General features: G+C 45.8%; 1 protein-coding gene and 1 non-coding gene across 2 annotated transcripts; one reads left to right on the top strand and one right to left on the bottom strand.

Moving 5' to 3' along the window:
* The first annotated feature begins 257 nt into the window (after nucleotides 1–257).
* On the top strand, nucleotides 258–330 carry TRNAR-ACG (transfer RNA arginine (anticodon ACG)). The gene has a single exon. It is a non-coding gene; the product is annotated as a tRNA-Arg (tRNA).
* A 1,072-nt stretch (nucleotides 331–1,402) lies between these two features.
* On the bottom strand, nucleotides 1,403–8,395 carry HAUS4 (HAUS augmin like complex subunit 4). The gene is made up of 9 exons (XM_060255382.1): nucleotides 8,334–8,395; nucleotides 8,109–8,251; nucleotides 6,644–6,760; nucleotides 6,102–6,242; nucleotides 4,873–4,969; nucleotides 4,584–4,729; nucleotides 3,700–3,830; nucleotides 3,166–3,234; nucleotides 1,403–1,959 (listed from the first exon to the last, which is right to left on the bottom strand). Exons 1-9 carry the CDS (start codon nucleotides 8,377–8,379, stop codon nucleotides 1,782–1,784), a joined length of 1,068 nt encoding a protein of 355 aa, XP_060111365.1. The 5' UTR covers nucleotides 8,380–8,395; the 3' UTR covers nucleotides 1,403–1,781.
* Between the last annotated feature and the right edge of the window lie 9,743 nt (nucleotides 8,396–18,138).

Genomic DNA, 18,138 nt, shown 5'->3' with positions numbered 1-18,138 from the left:
CAGTTTTCCCATCATGCTCCTAGAACTAGGGTGCTTTGGACTATATTTCCCGACAGCCAACGCGCGCAATTTTTCACCTTTCGCACTACGAACGCCAGCGCGCGGTGCTCTTATAATGGCTCCAGAGCGGACGACTGAAGAACTACGCTTCCCAGCATGCCTCACGCTGGGAATCGCTTCTTTGTGGAGCGCTCGCGAGTCACGTCCTCATTCTAGTCCATATAGGGAAGACGTCGCAACTATTGCAAAACATCTGAGGGCCAGTGGCGCAATGGATAACGCGTCTGACTACGGATCAGAAGATTCTAGGTTCGACTCCTGGCTGGCTCGGGGATGTATTTTTTTTCCTCCGTCCCTTCGATTCTGTTAGGACCTAAAAATAATGCAACCATTTAATCCTTTTTTTTTTCCTTCTAAAGATTTGTATATACTGACAGCTAATTAGCATTTTATAGCGAAGCAATTTGCTGCTATAGCCATGTACAATCAGACTGTAATCATGATGCCTATTTCACACACAGCTCTGGACAACCCATAAAGTCAACCCCCACCTCCCGTGGCCTGGACTGCAGGGAGACAAAACAGCGGTGGGAGCCAGGGACCTTCCAAAGGGAGAAACTGCACCTGCTTAATTGCTTCTGGCTCTGCCCTTCAAAGCAACTTAACTACTTTGTATAAAATATGCATTAAATATACACATTAACCAAGCTTTAGTAACGTTTTAGTACCTCAAAGGCCAAATTTCCCACAACTGAATTAAACCTTCACATGATCCAGATTTTCAACTTGGATTCCAACATGATGAATATTTAATTGCCTATCCCAAAAACCATTTAGCAACTGCTGTGGTACAGGCAGAAAATCTAGTTTTTAGTGGATCCTAGCAGAATTCATTGCTACGTAAGAAAGATGTCAAAATGCCCTTCATTATTTTTCCCGCATAGGTGAATATGCTGTCTTTGAAAAGCACTTCTTCTTTCCTCTAAGGGGTAATTTTTAAAACAACGGCACAAAATTAGCCTCTTTAATAATCAATAAAGAGGGCTCTGATTTGTATTTAACCATGGAGACAAAGATAATTAAATAGCAACCATTACAGAGTTAATGAATGAAACTAACCATTCAAAGTCTCTTTAAGTTGCCATGATCTACTACAGAAGACAGAAAGTATCCCTGTTCTGAGCCTATTTTACAGCAAAAGTCTATCGTTTCAAATCACTGCTTTGTGCAGCACCCACATAGCACAGCTTGGAAGACAGTATACATTGGGCTGTTATTTAACAATTTAAATGAAGATTTCATCTGCGAACAAGAGAAGACGGGGTCAGGTACTACAAGCAGAGGGCTTCATTTTCCTTGGTTCTGTTTTTACTTTGGAATAAAGAGCCAAGCCAGCAGGACAGTATTTACAGCCAGTACTATTTATTCACTCTTATCAACAGGCACAGAGTTTTTTTTTTCTCTAGCCACAGCATGCTAATATGAAATTCTGTTATTTGGGATATCGGTATAGGCCCCGTGGATTTTATCTGTGCTTCAGAGAGGCTGAAACAGATTCTGAGAAAAACCCAACATGCTGTTGGCAATTTGGGGGGAAGGAGGGGGGTGTACAGAGAGAACAGTATGAGTGGATGTGTTACAGACAGCAAGATAATGGCCACCGGGAGTTCTTTTCAGCAGGAACAAAGCAACACAGGGCGCTAGCTTATTTCCTTTGCATTTCTTCTGCACGTATTTGATAAAGTAACCACTATGCAGCGAACGGTCATCATTCAAAACGATCAGACTTTGTTGAATTCTCTCAACACCCAGCGCTGGTTCTCAATGATGGCTTGCAGCCGGGCATACTCCTTCACCAGTTCCTCAAACTCGGGGCCCAGAATCTCATAGCTGGAGAGGATCTTGCGGGAAGCAGCCAAATCTTGCTCTTCCTGGCATATTGCTGCCTGCAGACTGTCCCTGGAAAGAAAACAATTAATTACCAGGGTGTTGCCAAAGCCCTTGCAAAACAGAGCAATACATGGAACGCTGTTTCCCGCCCCATTCATCTGTATGCCTTCAAGCTTCTTTCCACCATCCATTCCTGTCCTACTTCTCCAACAGACTGTACAAAAGGCTCCAGTCTGCTCACGTATTCCCCACTCTATATTTGAACAAAAGAATTTCAGAATCACATTATCAAATAGCGGGAGAAACGCATGTTCTTGCTTCTCTTTGACCTATCACAATCTCTATAGTCGGCTTAGCAAAGAGCTGATCTGTGAGGACTGCCATGTACTGTATCAAAGTCTTCAAGGACACAAGCTGCAGCCTTACATCTAGGACTGCGTGGAGGCAGCAAACAAGGAAATGTAGGACCAGAGATCAAGCACAATGCCTCAATATCCCTTTAACCAGGCCCAGACAATACTGTCTAGTGGGAATGTAGGTCACCTCATAACTCTGCATGCTGATTCTTCCAGATTAGGGTACCATGCGGTTTACACTAGTTTATTGCTACCTATCAATGTAAGTCTGCTCTAGACTAGGGTAGTTACTACACCACAACACACCATATTTAGAAGCTCATGCTTTGCTTCAGCTCTGTTTTAAGATTTCTGTTTGTTTTCAGATTTTTTTTAATACAAACCCTATTGCGATGTTCACTGGATGTTCCAATCTATTGACTGTACTTTATTTTAGACTATGTAATCCCCCTTGTGTCTCAGTTAGAAAGGAGGACTCTAAATAACCAAATAATAATCGTAGTAATATTTTAAATAATAAGAACATTACAGAAGCCATGTTGGATCAGGCCAATGACAAGTGCCGTCAGGAGGTCCACCAGTGGGGCCAGGACACCAGAAGCCCTCTCACTGTGCTCCTTCAAGCACCAAGAATACAGAGCATCACTGCCCCAGACAGAGAGTTCCAACAATACACTGTAGCTAATAGCCACTGATGGACCTCTGCTCCATATGCTTATCCAATCCCCTCTTGAAGCTGTCTATGCTTGTAGCCGCCACCACCTCCCGTGGCAGTGAATTCGATGTATTAATCACCCTTTGGGTGAAGTTGTACCAGTGGTATCGCTTGGTTTATTGCATTTGCTCCTGCCATATTTCTAAGACTCAGTGGACTGCAATTTTTTGTTTTTCCAAATAAAGGTCTCTCTCCTCCACTGACCTCATCACCCGGTGTACATCCACTTTCTCAGGTACATAGGTTTCCAAGAGAATGCTCAGTTCTTCAAATCTGTAACACATTAAATTTGTTTGGAAAACAGGGTTAAACATGCACTGAACTCCTACACCTTTCAGACTTCTGACATATACTATCTGATACCTTCCACTCACTCACTCACTCACAGAAGCTGTCTACCTGCTTTTTAAGAAAAAGGCTAAAACTGCTTGAATGACTTCCGGACTCCAATTTTCTCTCACAACTGAATTATTTGATCTACTTTGACTGAAGACACAAACTCTTTGCCTCACTAAAAGTATGCGGGGCAAGAGTGGAATAATCTTTTTCTTCACTTCCACATTCATAAGCGATCATTTTTAATTTATATGTTTTATTTATATTGTAAGCCACCTTGAGTTCTGCAAGGGGGAAGGTGACTAATAAATAATAAATAAACCCCTGACTTGCCTAGCTCAGCCTCTTGCTCCACTAACCTCAGTCCCTTCCAAGCACACATTGGAGAGGGCAAAAGCTTACCGTATCTTGAGGAACATGGCACTACATTTGATCTCCAAGTACTGAGTATTGAGGGAGTCAAGTTCAGACTGAGCGCCAAGACGATGTTCACGGGCAAAGCGTTTTAGTAGGACTAAGCAGCGTAACAAAACCTGCAGGAAGCCAAACAAGAAGGAAATGGTACAGAAGGAGAAAGGAACGCAGAACAGCATAGATTCTCCCCCCCCCCCCCCACACACACACCCATGGGGTCAATGCAAGTTTCCAGTTATTGCACCCATGGGGGCAAAGTAAACATGTTGACAATGCCTGGGAAAAGCAAAGAGGAAGATGACCGCACATGGCCTCCACTATGGACTAAGACACGAAAAAGGAAACATTCTTAATATATACAAAGGACACAAGCGGTTTGGGGGTTTTTAATGATTAAACCCAGCACTGCCTGGCATCCTATATGAAAGCCAATCCAGGCACTGCAGAAGCATCAGGATAACATGCTAATTATTAGAGGTTTCATCTTACCCACTTTTAAAACTGATCTGCTTCTGATCTGAGGTCTGTTTTATGGATAGTTTTATGCTGTTTATGTTCAATGACTCATTTTATAGTATTTTTTTTATTGTAAGCTGCCCTGAGTAAGATTCTGAAGGGGCAGCATAGAAACATTATAAATATACAAAGCCCTGCCCCTATTGCTCATATTCCTAACACCTATCAGTTCCCACCTCCACTGCCCTGAATATTGTAAAAAATAAACAAATAAACGGAATGCAGAGTTAGTGGAAGCACAGGTTTATTTGCGAGCATGAATTCCGGACAGAGAGTTTTGATTTCCTCAGCAGAAAGCATTCACATCCTTAACAGAAGCACAACCCAGTAGCAAGCCTTTTTCCTCCAGCCCTTACCTGAAGGTAGGCAGCCTTCTGCTGTTCCAGCAACCCCACGAGCTCTTGGTGTCGATCACGGGCCTCTTGCAAGCACTGTTTTTCTGCAGCCAACTTTTCCGCCAGGGTCCCCATCATAGCTGCCCGAGGAATCTGTCCAGCACCATCTGCAAGAGGAGGTCAGCCAGCAGACGCTCCTAATGGTTTCATGCTCCCAACAGTTTCAATTTCTCTCTATTCTCATGTCCTTCCGGAGCTCCCACTATCAAAGGGCACCCCACCCCCTGGCTCAACAGCGTGAGGGTCTTACCACTCTCTGGACAGAAGTAACTCAGCAAAGCCAAGCACTTGTGCTTAAGATGCTTCTCCAACTCAACAGGAAGGTGCTTCTGCATCTCCTCCAGTTTCTGTGGCAAAGTACAGAGGCACAGACTGCATCAGCACAAACACATTTAAATGTTATTGCTTCTCCTCAGGGTTCAAAGAAAACATTGGAGCACTTTTAGACAAAGCATGGGATACATCCGACCCCAACAATGGGAAAGCAATCTCTCCGAGTGGAATCTGGTAGTCCATTAATTTGTGAGCCACCCTGAGCCTACCTTTGGCGGGGAGGGTGGGATATAAATTAAATAAATAGATAAATAACAACAACAATACAACTAGTTGTTATGAGGCAGGGGAAGAGGAGGAGGAGAAGAAGGAGAAGAAGAAAATGATATTGGATTTATATCCCGCCATATACTCTGAATCTCAGAGTGGCTCACAATCTCCCTTATCTTTCCCCCCCACACCACACACACACACCAGACATCCTGTGAGATAGGTGGGGCTGATAGAGCTTTTACAGCAGCTGCCCTTTCAAGGAAACTTTTGTGAAAGCTACAGCAGACCCAAGGCCATTCCAGCAGCTGCATGGAGAGTGGAGTGCAGAATCAAACCCGGTTCTTCCAGATAAGAGTCTGCGCACTTAACCACTACAGCAAACTGGTTCTCAGAAACAGAGTAGAACCTAAATGAACTCTTCTTTGCCCTCTTATACTAGTAGGTCTTTTTTCCTGGGATTATAACGTCTACATCCATTTACTGTTATTAGAAACTACTTTAGTAGATTATAAATTATTGAAATAAAACTTCTTGCATTGGGTCTAGTGGGGAAAGTACCTTTTGTTTCGCAAGAATTCCATTAGAGAGGAATACTTCCCTCACAGAACTACAATTCCCAAGGCTCCTTAAAAGCCTGACAGCTAGGCTATATTTCTACTAGTACAAACATATCTTTTGGGACAGTAGGTGCTGGACAGGTGATGTAGATCACTGAGGTCAATTCCTCGCCCCAGACCACTTGCTAGATTCACCTCTACAGATGACTCCATATCAAATAGGGATAAAGCCTGAGCAAAGCCCATTATTTGTCAGATGTCTGGCATAAAAGAACCGTTTAGTAAAAGCAACACCAATAGGTTTTGAGCGTGGATATACACGTCCCTCTCAATAACCCTACTTACTCAAGGCAGAAAAGGAATACGTCTAACTTACTTGATTGGGGGGAAGAAGCTCCAAGAGGTCAGAAGGCACCAAACCTAGGAGGGACGGCTGCGCACCTTGCGCAGAAGAGCCAAAGTCAAGGATTCGCCTCAGTTCACCTATCAAAAGCTGCTGCTCCAGGACTTCTAAAAACTGAAGGCAACACAGCAAGACTTGGCAAGGCATTGTCCAAAATATCCCTCCACGCAACCCCCTCAGAAACCTGACTCTACCCATCCATTGCTTTTCTACAAGCCTCAGAAAAAGTCCTACATACATATGTCCCCCTGAACATCACCCCAAGTGCTTCTAGGTACCTCTCAAGTTTTCTGCTTCCCAACTTTGCTTTGCCAGCTCACTGCTTGTTTTTCAAATCCAACAGCTGTCTTGGAGTTCAGTTAAATTTGACCATGAAACCTTTTCGTAACTTTGACATTAAATTTTTCAGTCTCTCTCTCAAGGTCTCCAGTCTAATTCCAAATTCCTCTTAACAGCCCCTGACAGACCATTCATTCATTGTCCCAAGACAGTTTTCATTTCTTGTCAAGCATTACTTTTTTCTCCTGTGCAGAAAGTCCAGACCCCGAGTCCCTCAGTGCCTCTTGAAGAACCCGGTGTAGAGCCTCCCACTTCAGCCAGCTTGTTCGGGATAGATGTAATTCTTTCCTTGCCTATGGGTGGAGGAAAGTGAGAAGAGATAAAGCAGCAAAACGAAATAAAGGCATCATTCTTAAAATTGTCCACTGCTTTGTATTTTCTACAGTGAGGGGTGTAGAAGAGTCATATTTTATCTCACGGTTAACCAAACTTTGCAATGAATTCACTTATATTTATTTAATTTATTCCTTTTAAAAAACTTTTCTATGCCGCTTTTCTAGCCAAACCGAGTCCCTGTGGTGGCAAACATCTAAGCCACGGGTCCCCCAACCTTTTCTGAGTCTGTGGGCATCTTCACAATTCTTACACACCACGGTGGGCACCACCACAAAATGGCTGCCACAAGAGACAGAGTTAGCCACAGAAGGATTGCCCGAGCTTACTTTCGGTCACACAGTAAAGATCCTTGTTGCTGTGCTGGCAGCTACCGACAAAGCAACATTTTTAAAAATCCATCCAGCCAATCATATCTCCATTGACAAACTTGAAGTCATGCTGGGCAAAAGCCCTACCTGGTCCTGCCCAAAACCACTTGGCAGGCACCAGAAAAGATGACGGTGGGCACCACATTAGAGACCCCTGATCTAAACATCTAAAATGTGAAAACACCATTTAAAATGCTTATGTAAAATATTTAACTGCAGAATAGATCCAGGTGGGCAGCTGTGTTGGTCTGAAGCAGCAGAACAAAGTTGGAATCCAGTAGTACCTTTAAGACCAACAAAGTTTTATTCAAAATGTAAGCTTTCGTATGCATGCATACTTCATCAGGCAATGGAATGTAGCTCTGCTCACTGCTCTGCTCACTGTAGCTCTGCTCACTGTACCCCATTCCATTGCCTGATGAAGTATGCATGCATACGAAAGCTAACATTTTGAATAAAACTCTGTTGGTCTTAAAGGTGCTGATGGACTCCGACTTTGTTCTAACTACAGAACAGTTTAGTTCAGTTTATTCCATTAATATCCCGCCCTCCCCGCCAAAGCAGGCTCAGGGTTGCTTGCAATTCATAATAAAACAACAATATAAAAACATTAGGTTAAAATGATAGTTGCGTGCTAAGCATATAGACATACAAACACATACACACAAGAAAACATATAAACATACAAACACAATGTAACCAGGGGTTACCTTGCCTAATTCAGTGCGCTACCCACAGAGAAGGGGAAAATAGACGCTGAAGCCCTGCCACGGGCCACTGGAAGCTTTACTAATCTCCAGTGTCGGCCAATTTCAAGACCTTTTCCCAGGGATAAAGCCTGCACATTTGCGTTTGGTGAACTTTACCCCCATTCCCACACGTGCAGCAGCACTAAGTAGCGCAAAATAGCCAGGATGGATCACAGCTATTATCCTACCTCCTCTAGCTGTTGTGCCAAGTTGGTACTGAGCCCACTGGAGTCCATATGTTTAGTCAAGCTCATAAGGAGATTAGCCAAACCAGGATAGGCAGCCAGGTCTTCATCAGTGAGTGAGCAGGGGGGCAGGAGGCTACCGCAACCTGTGGGGACAAAAAAGTGAGGAAGAGGGGAAAGTTCTTCCCCTCAACTCACCTTAGTTTTACCCAAAGTCAAAGATGTTACCTGATTGCAGCAGCTCAGCACCCACAAGTCCTGAGGTAGATGCCATCAGCTCTTCAGCCTGACAGAGCCTGACAGGAAAAGGGTAAGAGAACATAAGAGAAGCCATGTTGGATCAGGCCAATGGCCCATCCAGTCCAACACTGTGTCACATAAGAACATAAGAGAAGCCATGTTGGATCAGGCCAGTGGCCCATCCAGTCCAACACTCTGTGTCACATAAGAACGTAAGAGGAGCCATGTTGGATCAGGCCAGTGGCCCATCCAGTCCAACCCTCTGTGTCACATAAGAACATAAGAGGAGCCATGTTGGATCAGGCCAATGGCCCATCCAGTCCAACACTCTGTGTCACATAAGAACATAAGAGAAACCATGTTGGATCAGGCCAATAGCCCATCCAGTCCAACACTCTGTGTCACATAAGAGGAGCCATGTTGGATCAGGCCAATGGCCCATCCAGTCCAACACTCTGTGTCACACAGTGGCCAAAAAATCCAAGTGCCGTCAGGAGGTCCACCACTGGGGCCAGGACACTCGAAGCCCTCCCACTGTGCCCTCCCCCCAAGAATACAGTGCATCACTGCCCCAGACAGAGAGTTCCAACGATAAGTTGTGGCTAATAGCCACTGATGGACCTCTGCTCCATATGCTTATCCAGTCCCCTCTTGAAGCTGTCTATGCTTGTAGCCGCCACCACCTCCTGTGGCAGTGAATTCCATGTGTTAATCACCCTTTGGGTGAAGAAGGGTAGATGGTAGTGGTTAGGAGCTAAGAGAGAACCCAGAAGCTTACAGAAAGGTACCGATCATACAATCTTGTACAAGAAGCCACAAAAATAGCACTATGCAAACTCAAGTGTCAGTAAACTAGTCAGAAGTTGAGTCGTGCCAGCAAGATGGGTACACAAAGGGTCTCTTTTGCCATCTGAAGGGATAAGTTAGGAGATGACCTCAGAGAGCTGGAAGGACTCACCATACATCATTCAGACGCTATGCTGAATATGAAGGTACTCAAGCTAAGCACCTGCAGAGAATCATAAACTAGAGGACCATTCCTTTCATGTTTCTTTCTCTCACTCACCTAGAGACCACAACAGGTAGAGCGAAACCCTTCCTGAGCCCCTTAGCAGGGGAGTGACGCTATCTTTAAAATACACCATTGCAAGCTATGGCACTTGTGTCAAACAGAGGAAGCCCTCTTTGTTCCTTCCCCATGCATGCTATGGCAATCTGTTAAAAAAAACCCTCCTTAACGTCTGCTACATCTGAGGTCACGGCAACCTAAAATAAATTTTCCTCCTCAAGGCACGTCTTGTTATCATCTCCCCCCCACTCCCGAGGTCCATCTTACAACAGCCAAGGAGAAAGTTTTGTTCTTTCTCCTCTCCAACACGGGGGCACACCAGACCACGTACGCCAACCAAAAATCAGGGTCTACATTCAATCCCCCAGAATGCAATGCTAACGTTACCAAGAACCATGGTCCAGTCCTCTGTGCATTTGGCAACACCACCTTCACCTAAACACTCACACCTTGCCTTCTCCTGGCAGAAACTCTGTGCCTTTAAAAGCAGCTGGGCGGACAGAAACCCAACCGGTGCAGCTGCCTGTAAAACGACTAATGCTCACACCACTCTGAACCACATTTAGTCCTCTGCACATCTGGCAATGCCACCTTCACCTAAACACTCACACCTTGCTCCTTCTCCTGGCAGAAGCTCTGTGCCTTTAAAAGCAGCTGGACAGGCAGAAACCCAACTGGCGCAGCTTAGTCTAGAACGAAGGGGCAGTGGAGCTTCCCCAGTCATACTTCCACCTGCTGGTGCAACAGGTAAAAGAGCTCCTGTCAGAACAGAATGATGGCAACTGAAGACTTTCCCTTTCCTGGTAAAAAAAGGCAAAGACGGGGGAAAAAGCAACACGATTTCAGGATTATTCCCCTCCAGAAACACACCAGTTTCACTACTCAACAGGATGAGAGGAAAGTGGCTCCAGGGTCCCCTCTTTCTAATAAAAAGGGGGAGGTACCTGTAAGAAGACGAAAATAAAGTTTTTCCCGCCTTTTTGTCGGCCCCCTCCCCTCCCCTCCCTCAACGATCTCTGCGCGAGCTCCACTTTAGGGAAGGAAAACGGAAGATGGAACCTCCCGCCAGGGGCGGGGCCCACAGTCAAGGAGCCAATGAGGAGCTGCGCAGATAAAAGAAAGGCGGCGCTTCAAATGAAGAGCAAGGAAAAAAGGACGGAGGCGGGATTTCAGCCGCTTCTTGATCATTTTGATTGGCCAACGTTTGAGAACGCAGTACCTCGACGAAAGTCGAGTTTGAAGCCGAGTGGGGCGCCCGTGCCAGTAGCTGAGGGCGGGGGTTGGCTTTTACCCCTCCAATATCAAGCTGCGTCCCCGGTGCATTCTAGGACTGATGGAGTGTGGCCTGGAGGCGTAGATGCCCTAGGGTTGCCAAGTCCAATTCAAGACATATCTGGGGACTTTGGGGGGTGGAGCCAGGAGCAAGGTTGTGACAAGCATCATCAAACTCCAAAGGGAGTTCCGGCCATCCTATTTAAATGGGCCACGCACCTTTTAAATGCCTTCGATTGGAAATGGATAGTGGCACCTTCTTTTGAGACTCATAGGCTTGGACCCCCTAGTCCAATCTTTTTGAAACGTGGAGGGTATTTTGAGAAGAGGCACTGGATGCTATGCTGAAAATTTGGTGCCTCTGCCTCAAAAAACAGCCTCCCCAGATACCCAAGGATCAATTCTCCATTATACCCAATGGGAATCGATCTTCATAGGGAATAATGGAGTGCCCAGCAGACATTTCCCTCCCCTCCCCCCACTGATGACCCTGAAGCGGGGAGAGGGCCTCTAAAACTGGGATCCCCTGCCCCCACCTGGGGATTGGCAATCCTAAAATGCTCTGGCTTTTCCATCAGTCATGGGGGTCCTTGGAAATGAGGGCATGCAATAGAAAGGGCTGCCTTCGTCTTGCACTGGTGCATCTTCTAGAGCTGCCAGCCTCCAGGTGAGCCCTGGGGATCCTCTGGAATGACAGCTCATAGGGTTGCCAATCCCCAGGTGGGGGCAGGGGATCCCCCGGTTTGGAGGCCCTCCCCCCCGCTTCAGGGTCGTCAGAAAGCGGGGGGAGGGGAGGGAAATGTCTGCTGGGAACTCTGTTGTTCCCTATGGAGATTTATTCCCATAGAAAATCATGGAGAATTGATCCGTGGGTATCTGGGCTCTGGGGGGGCTGTTTTTTGAGGTAGAGGCACCAAATTTTCAGTACAGCATCTAGTGCCTCTCCCCAAAATATCCCCCAAGTTTCAAAACGATTGGACAAGGGGGTCCAATTCTATGAGCCCCCAAAGAAGGTGCCCCTATCCTTCATTATTTCCTATGGAAGGAAGGCATTGAAAAGGTGTGCCGTCCCTTTAAATGTGATGGCCAGAACTCCCTTTGGAGTTCAATTATGCTTGTCACAGCCTTGATCTTGGCTCCACCCCTAATGTCTCCTGGCTTCACCCCCAAAGTCTCCTGGCCCCACCCCCAAAGTCCCCAGATATTTCTTAAATTGGACTTGGCAACCCTACTTCAGAGATCAGTTCCTCTGAAGAAATAGGATGCCTGGGAGGGTGGAGTGTATGGCATTGTACCTCACTGACGTTCCTATCCTCCCCAGGCTCCATCCTCAAATCTCCAGAAGTTTCCCTACCTGGATGTGGCAACCCGATCGAACAGAGGTGGCCAAACTTGCTTAATGTAAGATTCACATAGAATAAATGTCAGACGTTTGAGAGCCTCAAGAAATGAATGTCAGATGTTTGAGAGAAGGAAGGAAGGAATGTCAGATGTTTGAGAGAAGGAAGGAAGGAATAGAGATGGGGAGAGAGAGGTGGAAAGAAAGCGACTTTAACTTTAGATGCATCCTCCAAGCTGCTGGCTGGGTTGGGTTGGAGAAATTATTTGAAGTGACAAATGCCTTCTCCAAGCTGACTGACAGAGTAGTGGGGGCTTTGAGAGCCACACACTATGTGTGAAAGAACCAGATGTGGCTCCCGAGCTGCGGTTTGGTCACCCCGCTATCGAATCTTGTCACGGGACAGAAACGGAGAGAAAAGCTGCACTGGCCAAAGTTCTCTCTCGAGCAACTGCGAAAGGGTTAGGGTTTGGTGTCCTGAGGCAATAATCGTCTCAGGACACCAAATCGCCTAGCCTTTGTCCTGCCAGGCTGGGGCTGTCCCTTGAACTAGACACCATTAGGTTCAAATTCTTCCCCAACAAGGAGAGGTTTTCGGGGAGTCAAACAGGAATCTGGAGTCCCTTCAACTTTAAGACTTAAAGAACTCCGTCTGGTTTTCTCAGAATACCACCTAGTTTTTTAGATGCTAGGAGCGCATCCTCGCTATGCAATGAAGCATGACGTTCCATGCCTAGCCTCTGAAGAAGCTGGCTGTAGTCCACAGAAGCTGATACTGGAACAGCTTTGCCTTTGTCTTTAAAGTGCTGCAAAACGCCGGTTTATTTTCGAGGCAGCGAAACTACCTTGATGGCTTCCCCCTCTGGAATTAATAGCATTTAGGCAAGTTAGTGTCTCTTTGCTTCAGCTTACTGTTCGCAAAAGAGAGATGTTACATAAGCAACCTGCCTGACAGAGTTGCTGAAGAACGAGACAGGAAAAGAGTTTCGTTTTTAGCCCTGAGTGCTTTTAAAACCTTCGTTTCAATTGCTGTTTTGCCTTGGCTAGGGGGGGGGGGGAAATTCCAAGATTCTCAAAAGGTTGTGTTTTTGTTGCTACTTGAATGTGAAAAACTTTGTAGGCCAGAAGCTTCAAACACTGTAGGTTTGTAAATAAAACAGGCAATGTCAAGAGGTGAGGCAAGTTCCAACACGGCCGGTGCTCTGCAGCCACTTCATTTTTGGGTATTATTGTGTCCAGTAATATGTCAACAAATTTGGAAAACACAACAGTGGCCACAGGATTGGAAAAGATCAGTTTATATTCCAATCCCAAAAAAGGGTAATGCCAAGGAATATTCAAACTATCGAACCATTGCACTCATTTCACATGCCAGCAAGGTCGTGTTAAAGATCCTACAAGCTAGGCTTCAGCAGTATGTCGATCGGGAACTACCAGAAGTTCAAGCTGGGTTTCGGAGAGGTAGAGGAACTAGAGATCAAATGGCCAACATTCGATGGATTATGGAGAAAGCACAGGAGTATCAGAAAAACGTCTATTTCTGCTTCATTGATTATGCTAAAGCCTTTGATTGTGTGGATCACAACAAACTGTGGCAAGTCCTTAAAGAGATGGGAGTACCAGACCACCTCACATATCTCCTGAGAAACCTGCATAAGGGTCAAGAAGCAATGGTCAGAATGGGATATGGAGCAACTGATTGGTTTAGAATAAGAAAAGGAGTTCGACAAGGATGTATATTGTCACCCTGCTTATTTAATATATATGCAGAGTACATCATGCGGAATGCTGGCCTGGATGAAGTACAAGCCAGAATTAAGATTGCTGGGAAAAACATCAACAACCTCAGATATGCAGATAACACTACTCTAATGGCAGAAAGTGAAGAGGACCTAAAGAACCTCTTGTTGAGGGTGAAAGAGGAGAGCACAAAAGTAGGCTTGAAACTCAACATCAAAAAAACTAAGATCATGGTATCTGGCCCCATCACACTTTGACAAACAGAAGGGGAAGACATGGAAGTAGTGACAGACTTCACATTTCTGGGATCCAAGATCACTGCAGATGGTGACTGCAGTCATGAAATTAAAAGTCGTTTGCTCCTTGGGAGGACAGCTATGGCGAACCTGGGCAGTATAATAAAAAGTAGAGACATCACCCTGCCCACAAAAGTCCGTATAGTCAAAGCGATGGTATTCCCAGTAGTAATGCATGGCTGTGAGAGCTGAACCATAAGGAAGGCCGAGCACAGAAGAATAGATGCTTTTGAGATGTGGTGATGAAGACTCTTGAGAGTCTCTTGGACTGCAAGAAGATCCAATCAGTCAATCCTAAGGGAAATCAACCCTGACTGTTCACTGGAAGGTCAGATGCTGAAGCTGAAGCTCAAATACTTTGGCCACCAAATGAGAAGGGAACACTCCCTGGAGAAGATCCTGATGCTAGGAAAGACAGAAGGCAAAAGAAGAAGGGGATGGCAAAAGATGAGATGGCTGGACAGCGTTACTGATGTAACAAACACAAATTTGAGCAGACTTTGGAGGATGGTGGAAGACAGGAGAGCCTGGAGTGACTTTGTCCATGGGGTCGCAAAGAGTCGGACTCGACTGTGCTGCTGAACAACAACAGAACAAAAATTATGGGTAGGCTATCTCTATTAATGGAGGCTCCATTTAACTATCATGGCTAATTGCTTCTGAGAGTCCTCCTCTCTAGCAGGCAACAGTTTCTCCAACTCCGGTAATCCTTGCCTACGTCTAAGATTTTCTTCTTTTGTTCTTTCCGCACATTCTATAATTTGAATAATCTCTGCAGTGGTTATTTTAAAAAAACCCAGAACTGAGAGCTAGAGTTCAGAATGTGTAGTAAAGCAAGCCACACTATGTGTGCTAAGAAGACGCAGACACGGGGGCGAGGCGCTGTTGGGAGGAGGGGGTGACTTTAGTGAGGGGGCAGGTTGTAGCAAGGCTCGACTGGAGACGATGCTTCTACCTTTGGGGTTTTTCTGGATCAAAAGCAGATGCCAACAGATATCTGCCCGCCATGAAAAACAAATCATCCATCCTTTTTCACTACCCCATGAAGCCGCTAGAGGACAGTGATAGCTCAGGAAACGTCCCATCTCGCTCCTGTCTCAGTATATAACAGGCAGGATTATTGTCTCAGGACACCAAATTATTCAGAGTAATGAGAACCAACGTGGACTGGAAAGAGCTTCAAAAGGATTTCTCCAAAGGGTAACAACGGAGCAAATGAGGTTCCGCATAAGTGTAAATTGATGCCCGTGGTGTTGAAAAATCCTCACTTTAAATATATACTGATGGAGTCTGAGCTGACAGAGACTAACCAGGAGAAAACTCTTTGGAGTTGTGCTAGACAGTTTGATGGAAACATCAAGTCAGTTTGTGGCAGCACTGAAAAATCAGATTCTAGGCTAGGAATTTAAGAACAGAAGAGAAGCCATGTTGGATCAGGCCAATGACCCATCCAGTCCAACACTCTGTGTCACATAAGAACATAAGAGAAGCCATGTTGGATCAGGCCAATGGCCCCTCCAGTCCAACACTTTGTGTCACATAAGAACAGAAGAGAAGCCATGTTGGATCAGGCCAATGGCCCATCCAGTCCAACACTCTGTGTCACATAAGAACATAAGAGAAGCCATGTTGGATCAGGCCAATGGCCCCTCCAGTCCAACACTCTGTGTCACATAAGAACAGAAGAGAAGCCATGTTGGATCAGGCCAATGGCCCATCCAGTCCAACACTGTGTCACATAAGAACAGAAGAGAAGCCATGTTGGATCAGGCCAATGGCCCATCCAGTCCAACACTCTGTGTCACATAAGAACATAAGAGAAGCCATGTTGGATCAGGCCAATGGCCCATCCAGTCCAACACTCTGTGTCACATAAGAACAGAAGAGAAGCCATGTTGGATCAGGCCAATGGCCCATTCAGTCCAACACTGTGTCACACAGTGACAAAAAACCACAAAAACAGGTGCCATCACGAGGTCCATCAGTGGGGCCAGGACACTAGAAGCCCTCCCACTGTACCCCCCATGCACCAATAATACAAAGCATCACGGCCCCAGAGAGTTCTAACAATACACTGTGGATAATAGCCACTGATGGACCTCTGCTCCAGATGTTTATCCAATCCCCTCTTGAAGCTGTTTACACTTGCAGCCACCACCACCGCTCGTGGCAGTCAATTCCATGTGTTAATCACACTTTGAGCGAAGAAGTACTTGAACATATGAAGCTGCCATACTGAATCAGACCCTCGGTCCATCAAAGTCAATATTGTCTATTCAGACTGCCAGCGGCTCTCCAGGGTCTCAAGCTGAGGTTTTTCACACCTACTTACCTGGTCCCTTCTTAGTTGGAGATGCCAGGGATTGAACCTGGGACTTTCTGCTTACCAAGCAGATGCTCTACCACTGAGCCACCATCCCTCCCCTTTTATCAGTTCCTTTTATCAGTTTTATCTTCCTTTTATCAGTTCTAACCTGACTGCTCAGCAATTTCATTGAATGTCCATGAGTTCTCATATTGTGAGAAAGGGAAAGAATTCTTTCTTTCTCTACCTTCTCAATTCCATGCATAATCTTGTAAACCTCTATCATGTCACCCCACAGTCGACGTTTCTCCAAGCTAAAGAGCCTCAAGCTTTTTCACCTTTCTTCATAGGGAATGTGTTCCAACCCTTTAGTCATTCTAGCTGCCCTTTTCCCAATGCTATATCAATTTTTTTGAGGTGCGGTGACCAGAATTGCACACAGTATTCCAAATGAGGCCGCACCATCGATTTATACAGGGGCATTATGATACTGGCTGATTTGTTTTCAAATTTATATGGGGCATTATGATACTAGCTGATTTATAAGGAAGGGCTGAGAACAAAACAGCTGGTATCATAATGCTCTTGTATGGAGGAGCAGCCACACCTGGAAAACAATGCACAGTTCTGGTCACTGGTGTCTCAAAAAGGATAAAGGTAAAGGTAGTCCCCTGTGCAAGCACCAGTTGTTTCCGACTCTGGGGTGACGTCGCATCACGACGTTTTCCTAGCAGACTTTCTATGGGGGTGGTCGCCATTGCCTTCCCCAGCCATCTATATTTGAAGCGAAGTTACTTAGCAGTTCTTTGCACGGCACCTGTGACTCATCTGCTTTGCAGGCAGAAGGTCCCAGGTTCGATCTCCAGTTTTAAAAAGGATGGGAGGTTGTAGGTGAGAGACAGGCCTCTACAGGAGACCCCAGAGAGGGGCTGCCAGGCAAAGGAGACAAGATTGACCTGGAGAGATCAAAGGTCTGGCTCAGTAGAAGGCAGCCTCATGTGTAATTTACAGGAAAGAGGACGAAGGGCAAACATGATAAAACTTTATAAAATTATGCAGGAAATGGATAGCTAGCTAGACGTTTTCTCCCTCCCAGAACTTACACGCACCTGATGATGCTGATGGGCAATAGATTCAGGACAGATCAAAGACAACGATGACATTGGATTTATATCCCGCCCTCCGCTTGGAGTCTCAGAGCCGCTCACTATCTCTTTTATCTTCCTTCCCCACAACAGACACCCTGTGAGGTGGGTGCGGCTGAGAGAGTCTCACAGAAGCTGCCCCTTTCAAGGACAACTCCTACGAGAGCTATGGCTGACCCAAGGCGATTCCAGCAGGTGCAAGTGGAGGAGTGGGGAATCAAGCCCGGTTCTCCCAGAGAAGAGTCCGCGCACTTAACCACCACACCAAACTGGCTCTTGCTCCACTCAGAGACTAACTGGTTTGCAAGATTTGCTGCCCTAGAATGACAGGTGCTACCTCAAGGGGTCTAGACAAGTTTGTGGGGGACAGAGCCGTTGATGGCTATTAGATGTGAGAGCTAGTAACCGTGTGAATCCCAGTGATGGGGGGGGCAACTTTGGGTGCTTTGGTCTCCATGTCCTACTTGTAGAATGTCTGGGTACCTAGCTGGCCACTTTAAGAAACCCTATGTTGGACCAATGAACTACTGCTCAAATCTACAGGTTGCTCTGCTCTAACCCTAGCATGTACAAAGACAAAGAAGCAGGGAAATTATGTTTACAGAAAGAGAAGCTTTCTGTTTCAAG

This window comes from Heteronotia binoei, chromosome 15 (genome assembly GCF_032191835.1).
Source record: "Heteronotia binoei isolate CCM8104 ecotype False Entrance Well chromosome 15, APGP_CSIRO_Hbin_v1, whole genome shotgun sequence".
In the NCBI taxonomy this organism is placed as follows: Eukaryota; Metazoa; Chordata; class Lepidosauria; order Squamata; family Gekkonidae; genus Heteronotia; species Heteronotia binoei.
The sequence above is the reverse complement of the archived record's forward strand: the minus strand, read 5'-3'. Positions and strand labels throughout refer to the sequence as shown.